Source organism: Anabas testudineus, chromosome 6, assembly GCF_900324465.2.
Source record: "Anabas testudineus chromosome 6, fAnaTes1.2, whole genome shotgun sequence".
In the NCBI taxonomy this organism is placed as follows: Eukaryota; Metazoa; Chordata; class Actinopteri; order Anabantiformes; family Anabantidae; genus Anabas; species Anabas testudineus.
This window is the reverse complement of record NC_046615.1, coordinates 4171468-4182309: the sequence shown is the minus strand read 5'-3', so window position 1 is coordinate 4182309 and position 10842 is coordinate 4171468. Positions and strand designations below refer to the sequence as shown.

The 10842-nt window shown below is 44.4% G+C and overlaps 1 protein-coding gene across 3 annotated transcripts; it reads left to right on the top strand.

The window, feature by feature from the left end:
- Positions 1–1867: 1867 nt before the first annotated feature.
- csnk2a2b (casein kinase 2, alpha prime polypeptide b) lies at positions 1868–10023 on the top strand. Of its 3 annotated transcripts, XM_026365448.2 has the most exons (12): positions 1872–2944; positions 3389–3500; positions 4965–5066; positions 5958–6008; positions 6172–6231; positions 6423–6506; positions 7338–7448; positions 7656–7757; positions 8151–8251; positions 8580–8728; positions 8995–9078; positions 9350–10023. In XM_026365448.2, exons 1-11 carry the CDS (start codon positions 2841–2843, stop codon positions 9069–9071), a joined length of 1053 nt encoding a protein of 350 aa, XP_026221233.1. In that variant the 5' UTR covers positions 1872–2840; the 3' UTR covers positions 9072–9078; positions 9350–10023. The 3 variants fall into 3 exon arrangements, with proteins under 3 accessions (XP_026221234.1, XP_026221235.1, XP_026221233.1); XM_026365449.2 differs by lacking the exon at positions 5958–6008 and having other exon boundaries at positions 1868–2944; XM_026365450.2 differs by lacking the exons at positions 4965–5066; positions 5958–6008 and having other exon boundaries at positions 1870–2944.
- The last annotated feature ends 819 nt before the right edge of the window (positions 10024–10842 follow it).

Here is a 10842-nt window from a genome sequence, read left to right as displayed (position 1 = left end):
TTCCCATACATCTGCAGTTGTACTGAAACAATTCAGGGCCGTTTCTAAGGCCACGTCACAGTAGATAACAGCCAGGTGGTGGTGTTAAAGCTGAATAACTGCAACACAAACATTGTTCATATTTGCCAAGAACAACAAGTGCTGGAGGAGTTGTTAATTGGTGCTGACACATCATTGGATGTGGATAATAACAATAGACAGCACAGGACAGGGACCTTACATACTGCTGAGTGCTGACTAAACATTTGTAATTATAATCGTAATAAGTAATACAAGTGTGTGTTCAAAGCCAAAGAATATTTCAATCCCAGCAGCTCTGGCCGTTAGTGTCGGTGATGGTGACTGTCTGATTGTGTGTTATAGAGTACAACACTTGTAGTAAGTAATACAGTAGGATAATTGATAAGAAAACACGTCTTGGTTAGTCCATCCCATTTTTAACAAGCATTCAGAGGAAGGAAGGAAGCATCTGTATAAGCACAAATTGAATGAATCCACCATTCTGCATTGCAAGTGCTGGTTTCAGTGGAAACTAACCACCCACCCACCACTCTCTCTCTCTCGCCTTCTCAGTTCCAGTACATGAACCCATCAGACCCTGGTGTCTCTTGCTCTCTGCATGCTTGCTGTGTTAGTTCCTGTGTTCTGTCTCTGGGAACAGGTGCCCTCCCACCAAACCCCCCCCCCACCCTTTTCACAGCACTGTTCCCTTTTTTTCAAATTGTACTGTAGTTTATGTGAACAATGTAGAAAAAAAAGCAAAAATGTTGAAAAGGAAAAAAAATCTTTGTGGCGACGTACAGTACGTGTACATTCATGCTAAGATGATCTGTATGTCTGTAGCATTCAGTTACACACAGCACTAACAAATAAAACTCTTTTTCTTATTTGTAAAATGTCGTGACTCCAGCTCTGTACCAACTTCATATGCTAGTTGATTAATGATGAGGAATTGTTCTTGATTGTTGTAGATGCTCAGGCTTTAATAAGGATTGAGGAATAGAACCAGCCATATCATAGTATTTATTATTATATTTTTGTACAGTAACATTGGCACTACCTCTAGTAAAAATGTGTGCGGCCACTTCACAGGAAAGAAATATAGTGATGACAGGTTAAACTGTTCATTTGATTTTATTAGTCAAACATGGCATCTGAAACTCAACCAGATATATAAAAAATAATGTGGTACATGCAACAACATATATAACAGGATATGATCTGAGCTCAGGCTTAAGTGTTCACACACTATTTCCGCAACTGAACTGAAAGCCCATAGTAACAGGTGTCACATGCTGCTGTGGTTCTACTACACATCATTTCCTCATAGAACCACAAGGCGTCTGTCGATCAGAAAACAGTTTTAGTTTCATCAATGTTTCGGCTGAACAATCACTTATATAATAAAATGCTATAACACAGTGAGAACATAGCCAATAATAAGATAGAGTCAGTGTTTCTGCATATGCTTGTTATAGATGTCCAGCAGTTCCCACAGTTTACAGTAATTTAACTCAGTAAATCTTGAACATTTGTGAGATTAAACCACAGTGTGTGAACCGCGACCTACACTATGTATCTGTCAACTTCCTAATCCTTTAAGCACCATGTAAACAGAAACTTACTTTTCTTGTGTAAACTTGTGAATAACCTGTTGAGGTTTTGTTTAAAAGTTACACAGTTTAATCATGGCAATATAAAAACAGTCATGAGACCATGTCATGTGGCTGAAAGTCCTGGGAAAAGGTAGGACGATGTCCAGGTGGATTATTTTGCCAAAATAAACAAATAAATAAAAATAACTCTTGCTCTCAGTTGCCTCTGTAAAAGCACAAGCGAGCAATCAAACCGTCTCAGCCCCGTCACTAGGTGGCGCTGTCCCGTCGAGCGTGCCCTCCGTCGTGTTCACCCCGGCAGCCAGAGGTTTTCACATCCGGGCGGTCCCCTCGCTCCTCTTCAATCGCAATCCGCTTCCCTTCCCTGCGCTGTCGACCGGGGAAGGTCCGTGGCTGCAGAAGAAATCCCCGAAACCCGGGCACCTTCGCCGGCGTCTGGTACGGGCTCCCCACCCTCCTCGGTGCTGCCTTCCCGCACATCCGGTCGCACATGACGCGGGCTCCGCCGATGGTGGTGCACGGCGCCGAGCGCTTCCCGTCGGTGCGACATCTCCGCGCTGAAGTAGCATCGCTGGCTAACGCTAGCTAACAACATCGATCTCTCTGCTGCTCCACCCCCTCCTCTCTGCCTCCGGTCGACCCTCGCTGCCGATCCGTCATTAACAGTTGATTGATAGCTAACACTGGAGCACCGATGGCACCCCCCCTCCCTGCTCGTCCGTCGTCTAGCGCAGGAAGCCCGCTCGTTTCCTCCCGCATTTGACGTTAGGGCCTCGGGAAGAGTAACGAGTTGTAGCCCGTGATATTTATATTACCAGCCCCCTTTCCTCCTCCCCTGTGGCCTTTTAGGGGTCCATCTCTTCTCTACCTCAGCACCCCAAGGCTTCCCCGTGTGTAACCTCAGCTGCTCCACCACCCCGACTCTAATCAGCCCACCCCCCTCATCTCCACCGACACCGACTCTGCTGCTTGTGACAATCCGACCAAGGAGCGGTGCTCGGCGGGCACTGACTGCGGCGAACCCGGTTCTCTCCATCCCTCTCTTCCCCTTTTCTCTCCTCACCCTGGCTGCAGAGGGAAACTAGCTGCTTGGCCTGTTGCACCTCCCCCCCCCCCCCCCCCCAACACACAGCAGCAAAGCTCACTGCCCCTTCAACTTCCTCCAGCTCGTTCGTGATCCTCCACCTCAGCAGATCCACAGCGCCCGAGCCACGGGGTCTCGCCATGCCGGGTCCGGTGGCCGGTAGCAAGTCCCGTGTGTACGCAGACGTCAACACGCTGAAGAGCCGGGAGTACTGGGACTACGAGGCCCACGTACCCAACTGGAAGTAAGGACATTTCTGTTTACTGCAAACTGCTCCAATCACATCCATGTTATTCCTGAACACAGCAGATAATGGGGGGCTGCGTGTGCATGTGCGTCCTTATGGAAGAGGAGAGTGTGGCAGATGGATGTCTATTATTACACATGTAGCTGTGAGGGTGTGATGACACTGATAGTACAGTCTCTCAGCCTTGCAGCCCACCACCCTGCTGTTCTGCACTGTCTGTCACTTTCCTCCGCTGTAGCTCCATCCCTGTTCACCCCGACCGCTGACTCCAGTAACCTCCTGTCTTCACCTCATTCCCCCAAGGCAGCGTTTTGTGCCAGTGACAGGAACACTCAGCAGCAGCTCATTCACTGAATTAATTGCAAGCAGACGCTGAAAATATTTATGTCTTTCTCACACAATCGCACACTCTTTGCTGCCTTTCTCCGTCTGTCCCTATAGCAACCAGGAGGACTACCAGCTGGTCCGTAAGCTGGGCAGAGGGAAGTACAGCGAGGTGTTCGAGGCCATCAACATCACCAACAATGAGAAGGTGGTCGTCAAGATCTTGAAGGTGAGCGGCTGGATGCTTCCTCAAGCAAGTGCACTTAACTAACCAGTCACCTGGGAGAGAGTGCGGGACCATACATGATAACTAGCAGGAAGAATGATCAGAGCTGACTCGCACTGATTATAGAAACTTACAATAAGTAGTCCCCGAGGTTTGTCGTGCAGATGTTAATTACCTGTGTTGAATTAGATGCATGTCTAGACAAGTAAAGTAGTTGATAAAGTGTAAATAAATTTGCCTTTGATTTAATTTAGGTCCTTTTTCTTGCAAACAGTCCAGCTGCTGTTAGGAGTGTCTTCATCATATTATGTCATACATTTAATATAACATCATTGGCCTTTGGACTGAGGGTCAGAAAAACATTTTGATGATTTGATTTTTTTAACTCTGGGTTTTTTTTTTTTGTGCCTTTGAATCTGGTGTAAAATTTAGCGGGAGCTGTTGTCATAGCAACACGTCTTTAAGCCCAAACCTGCAAAAAGGGCAGGCTTATTTAGAGTTAGCCGGATCTGGATCAGGACAGAAATGGGTCATTCCCTTTAAGATAAAACAAGTGTGTTGATCTAAATCATCAGAGTTTAATTCCAGAAACTCAAACATGACGAAATAGAAAACTGAGTCAAAGTTTCCACACTAAGACGACTCAACCAGGTTTGGGATACTGTGAGAAAAAAGACATAAAGATGCCGACTGTTGAAGAACAGCCTGAATATAATGTGACTTTAATATGATGGTGCTTTTACTTTCTGTTTCTTCTTTGTGATTGATTGGCTGCACTTGCTTGCTTGCTTTTCGTCTTGTGTGTTGGCCGATACACCTGCTCCTGCTGTTTGCTAGATATTAGGACCCTCCTTTTTACTCTTTATTGATTCTTTTCAGCATTGATCTATGTAGTTTATAGGAGTACATACAGTAGTGGTGAATAACTCACATGTAGAGCTGTAAATCAGTCATGTGCATTCTTAATGCTAGATACTAGAGGATTATGCAGCGGAATCCTTAATGAAACATAATGAGTCGACTCTTGTGTTGTCACAGTCTGAAGCTGTGGTTAAGATGCCCTCTAACTAAACACAGGCTGCCTCACGACTTCCTGCTGCACCAGCATCTGTTCAGCTGTGGCAAAGGAGATTTTACGCCTTAATAACAACGAGGACGGGTGTTGTTGGGTGTTGGCATCGTTGTGTTGCAGGTTTATTTAAGCGTAAACGTCTCCGACTCCCAGCTGAGCTAAATGCCTTTGAACTGAGATTGACACACTGGTGCTGAAGAGTGCTGCAGCAGCAGCAGCAGCAGTGGTGGAACAAGCAGAATCAGCAGGTTCAAGATCAGGAGTCAGAAACAGCACACAGGCAGGCGCCGCTGCTTTTTTTTTTTTTTGGGTCTTGTTTCATAACCTAAAAAAAAAAAAAAAACCTGTTGAACCCGTCTCTTTGTCTCTCTTGCTTGGTTTTCCGGTCCAATCAGCCCGTCAAGAAGAAGAAGATCAAGCGAGAGATAAAGATCCTGGAGAACCTGCGAGGAGGGACCAACATCATCCGACTGGTGGACACAGTCAAAGACCCAGTGGTAGGGTGGCGCTGGTGGCACATCTGTCTTATTTTCACTGAGAACACACACAGGAGAGCGTGGGATTGAAACACACCAAATGTTAAGAATGTGGGGAAACGGAGCTAAATTAGCATACATCTGTGAGTCAACATACATTAGTCAGAGAGGCTGTTATGACACGCTGGCTGCCTTTTGTTTTTTTTACAGGATGGCCAGAACTTAAGATCACACACTGCCAGTGTTTTATTTACTCCTATTTCACTAGGGATGCACCTAGCTGGCATATTCTGTCCTAGTACCTGACCACAGGTTATTGGCTTATTCTGAGTCTCTAACTTAAGCAGCGTGGGTCAGATGGACTGGGATCACTGTTGATGTGTAAAGAAGCGTGTTGGGAGGTGTTCAGGGACATTACAGGCATGAAACATCTCTCTGTATAATGCAGGATATACAGTCATTGCATTAACATCTCTATGATACAGAGGTGTTAGCCAGAGATTACTCCTCTATTTCCATATAGCCAGCCACTTCAGTTTTAAGTGTGTTGGACTGAATATCCATTTTTGAAGTGGCACAGAAGTGCCGGAGTCACTAGGAACCCTGCAGGGGCCTTTTGAACAGGATCAAGCTTCCTGTAAGCTACAGGGGTCAGAAGATTGTCAGTTTATTTTACTTGGAAAAAAAAAAACAGCAGTGGCTCCTTGCCTGTCTGTCAAGTGTGATGCAGATGGGAGCACAGCATTTCAAATCTGGGTCCACTTCATAGTGGGCTTTTCAGATGTGTGATTGATCGGGTGACTGAATCAGTAATGAGCCACTTCCTGCTCGTTCCATTATTGTTTCTGACTTGATTTTGACTTCTCTGATCCTTCCCCGCCCCCTCTCTGTCTTTCTGTGGTGGCTGTACAGTCCAGAACTCCAGCGCTCGTCTTTGAATGCATCAATAACACAGACTTCAAGGTACAATTATCACCTCTTTTCTGCATGCCTCTGGGGGTCTATGCTTTCCTATTAAGCACTACTTTGATAGTGATGTTTTTATCACTATGTGATGGACAATAATGGTGCAGGGGCCAGCAAATAATGTTCAGAACCTCACTCTTGATTTGCTTTTCCCCTGCAGGAGTTGTACCAGAAGTTGACAGATTATGACATCCGCTTTTATATGTATGAACTACTGAAGGTGAGACTGCCACTCATCTCTTTTAAATTGATCAAAGGAAGTGTCTGTGCATTGCTCTTTGAGGATGGAATTCTCCCACTCAGTTTGGTGAAGCTCCCAGAAATTCAGAGAGAGTACACTGTACTGTTTGTATCTTTGCTTGATTTGTGTGTGTGTTTTTGTGTTTGTGTTTGTGTGTGTTTGTGTGTCAGGCTCTGGACTACTGTCACAGTATGGGAATCATGCACCGTGACGTCAAACCCCACAATGTGATGATTGACCACCAGTTGAGAAAGGTAGGTGGTGCCCTATATAGTCTATTTTCTTCTTCACACACCCACACACACACACTGGATTATCTCTCATCCTTCTATTTCAGCCCTGCTGTTTTTCTATCGTGGTTTATTATCTCTCTGGCTTTCTCCGTTCTTTGCATTCCTCTGTCTCCTGAAAGGAAGTTGCTAATCCATTAGCATAGGCTTTCATACACAAGGTCCCTGTAATTTTTGTGAGTCACATCTTCATCTAAATAAATAATGCGTACGTTCATGTACAGTACAATCCAGTTTATTAAAGCTTTTCCTGTTACTGTTCCAAAAGAAATATCTGAGCTGACTGAGCATGTGCAGTGCTGCTGGCAGAGCAGGCAAAGGAAGCTCAGGGTGAATGCCAGTCCCTGAATGTAATCATTGCTCGCTCCTCAAACCTCATGTGACTCAGAAATTGATCTGGTGTGATGCTGTGAAGCTGTTGGTATTCGCCAAATATCAGAAACGACGAAGTGTAGTAAAACAGTTATTTACCCTTACTTACCCTCCCCTATTGCATGCTGGGAGGGTTTCCAACACACCTACATCATGTACCTGCACTCATTTAATTAGAACTGAGCAGGTAACCATGTCTTCTCAGCTTTATCTGGCACTCCCAGCTGTGTCCAGCAGGGGGCAGGCTAACACAAGTGGGTATTCACCCCAGTATTCTACAAAGCAGACAAACTAACTAACAGTATGTGTCACTGACATTAACGTGATATTAGGTTACAGCTGCAGTTGTTTACACTCTCTGAATGTTCACTTTCAAGAACCATGAAGTGAAGCTGAATAAGGACATATTGTGTGTTTCCATAGCTACGCCTAATAGACTGGGGTTTAGCGGAGTTCTACCACCCCTCCCAGGAATACAACGTCAGAGTGGCCTCGCGTTACTTCAAAGGCCCCGAACTTCTGGTGGACTATCAGGTCTCATACAAACACACACACACACACACACCTGCTGATGTTAGAACCAGACGTTAGAGATGCATTTATTCACTCTCACATCTACACACAAGTAAAACCCACTTTTTCTATCTTTGTCAGTCACACATCTATGAGAAAATGCAGTCATTAATTTACCTGTCTGTGTTCTCATCATCGGCAGTGCTGTTTGATGATTGTGTTTTTCAGATGTACGACTACAGTCTAGACATGTGGAGCTTGGGCTGTATGCTGGCCAGTATGATCTTTCAGAAGGAGCCCTTCTTCCACGGTCAAGACAACTACGACCAGGTAACACACATGAAGCTCCTACACACCAGGAGCAACAGCTGTGTTCTTTTTCTAATGGCTCAATTCTTGCACACAGACACGTAAAAAAGGAAATCTGACAGTCTGGTTTGTTTACACACACACACACACACACACACACACACACACACACACACACACACACACACACTTTGGATGAGGGCTGCTTGGAGAATCCTGTGTCTTAGTTAAGCACAGGGTGTCCTAAATGTGTAATGGAGACAACCTGGATTTGTTTCCTGGGCCTTTATTGGATGTGGTCCCTCAACTCAATTAAAACAAACAAACTTATCCTCTTACCTACAGCAGCGAGCCAGAACTACTGCAGCTGGGCCAAGTAAAACTAACAACAACCCTGTCTGGTGTGTTTTCTAGTTGGTGCGAATTGCCAAGGTCCTGGGGACAGACGAGCTGTTCGGCTACCTGCGTAAATACCACATCGAACTGGACCCCCGCTTCAAAGATCTGCTGGGACAGTAAGTCCACAAAGTTAGCGAAAAAAAAAAAAAAAAAAACTTTGCGTTGCACCTTTAAGTACCACTTAGAGTTCAGATGTTGCAGTAAAATTCATATACATATGTAATCTTTTGGTTTATATTAAGTGTTTAGTTTGTTTTTTAAACATGACCTTTGGCCTCCTCATTGAAGGAATAAAGGGAACGTGTAATGTGTGTGTTAATCAGTCATCATTTACTGTGTAGGAATAAAGGAAAAGGAATAAATACAGTCTTAGTGTTAGTAGAGACTGTACTGTCAATAGACAGACTCTCACCAGATATTCCTGTTTCCTGTGTATCCCTGCAGGCAGAGCAGGAAGCGCTGGGAACAGTTTGTGCAGACGGAGAACCAGCACTTGGTGAGTCCTGAAGCTCTGGACCTGCTGGATAAGCTGCTACGCTACGATCACCAACAGAGACTGACCGCCACAGAGGCCATGGAGCACCCCTACTTCTGTAAGCAAAATACTGTACACTCCCCAGAGTGTGTAGCATTTGAATTAGTCTGTAACGTCAGTACTCGCTGCTGCACTGTTGTGGCAAAATCCAAATAAGCAGCATCAATGGCAGTGTGGTAGATATGCGCTTGGCTTTCCTTTCTGCTGCCTGTCTATCTATCTGTCTAAATGTTTTTTACTGGTTTTTAAAATGGTTTTAAACTCCATGTAGTGTTAAAAGGTTTGTAAGGAATTCCTAAATGTTGTTTCTCTCTCGTCCTGCAGACCCAGTGGTGAAGGGGCAGTCTCTGTCAAACTCTGACAACAACATGGTTTCCAGTGGCAACACTACAGCACGATGAAACATAGGTAAGCACTTGGTTTTTCACTGGTCACTTTGTAATGTCGCCCATTGTTTGGATTTACACTTTAAAGAAATAACCATTCCTCCACTGCGAGGTCCACACACACATCTAAACCTGCGTGCAAGCATCTGCATTCCTGGTTTAGTTTTTTGTCCAAGTGTAGTGGAGTGAGAAAATCAAACACGTCTAATACCGTGCAATGTTAGATATCTGGCTGGAAGCTTGTCACATGTCATGATCTCTGTAATTATGTCCTCTCTCTTTTCTTTTAACAGAGGTGGAAGAAGAAGGATGTTTGTTACCTCAACTTTGTACCCGGTTGTGACAGTAACTTTGACAAGTGTACAGTGACAATGGATCAAAGTAACTCTGACCAGTTACACACTCACAGATATGTGCATACGGATTCACACACTCACACACACACATCAGTGCAAGCACATCTCTGTACACACACACACACACACACATGCAGACACACGCTTATACATACACCCTCCTCCTCTGTATCAGTCTGTGATTGGCTTGTCCTGGTTCCCTGTCCAGCAGCCTGACCAATGAGCTTGAAGCTGCTCCCCCTTCGTCCCCTGAAGTGGTCTTTGTCCTCCCAGCTCATGTAGGTCAACAAGGACAAACTACAGTTCAGTTCCCCGCTTTCTTCTCTCTGTCGTCCCTCCATCCCCGTTGAAATCATTGCCTCTTTTTCTTTTGCATCAGCATGAAGAATAATCAGGAGTGTGAGCCTTCCCTCCCCACCTTCACCCCCCTCAACCTGTTTGCCCATCCGTCTGTCTCACCCTCCTCCTTCTCCATCATGTACCCCAACAGGCAGACAGACGTCTTAGCACTACTCCAGTTCTGAAAGTGGCATGGTGGACTCTCTAGATAGAATGATGATGATGACAATAATAATATTAATGACAAATAAATGATTTTTATTTAGATGAACTTTGCCTGTGTCGGGTTTAAATTTATTGCCTGTTTATCTCGTCTTTGTGTCGATCTGCAATGTGTGAAGTCATGATGAAATGCCGCAGAAGGAAAAGGGACGCTGGCTGGAGAGTGGATCTCGAGTTTCATGCTAGCACTAGTTGAAGTTGCACTTGTCAGTTCACAGGTACTTCTCATCCAATGTGATGGAGATTGAGAGGATTGTATGCTGATGGTTGAGCTGGAGATTGTTAGGATCATTAATAAAGTAAGTAAAATATAGAAATATAACTTTAAACTCTAACAAAAGCTCAATAGTTGAAAATTATTTGGTAATAAATCTAAGATGTCCTTAAGTTTTATGACGTGTTAACAGACATCTACTAAAGGTCACGTGGGTTTTTATGGCACTGTCTCAAAGTCAAAGACAAAACTAGCTGCACAATATCTTTAATCAACATCTGCCTGATATTTAGTAAACCATATTATGAATTATACAAGTATATCCCTGCAGTGTAAATGTCAGCCTAGGCAAGACAAACAGTCGTGTATGTCAAATGTATCTACTGTACAATTAGAAACTAGAAATTCTGACATTTTACTGAATGAACAGCTTTTCTCCTTCAACTTTGATCCCACTGTAATCATTACAAGCTTTCCACTTATTCTATTTTAAACCCCAACCTGCTGCCTCTACCCTGATTCATATAGACTGTAGCACTGAAAACAAACAAATGTCCAAAGTGAGGTGCAGACGTCTGCAAAGTTGACACAATACAGAAAGTCCACCTGCTCTCTGTTATGACAAGAAATACTGAGCCTCTAATGACAGCGGAAA

Excerpts from the sequence above, each read along its gene's own strand:
- csnk2a2b (XM_026365448.2), top strand. The coding sequence starts at position 2,841 with ATGCCGGGTCCGGTGGCCGGTAGCAAGTCCCGTGTGTACGCAGACGTC. Across the intron at positions 7,449-7,655 it reads AACTTCTGGTGGACTATCAG|ATGTACGACTACAGTCTAGA; the intron begins GTCTCATACAAA and ends TGTGTTTTTCAG. Across the intron at positions 7,758-8,150 it reads GTCAAGACAACTACGACCAG|TTGGTGCGAATTGCCAAGGT; the intron begins GTAACACACATG and ends TGTGTTTTCTAG.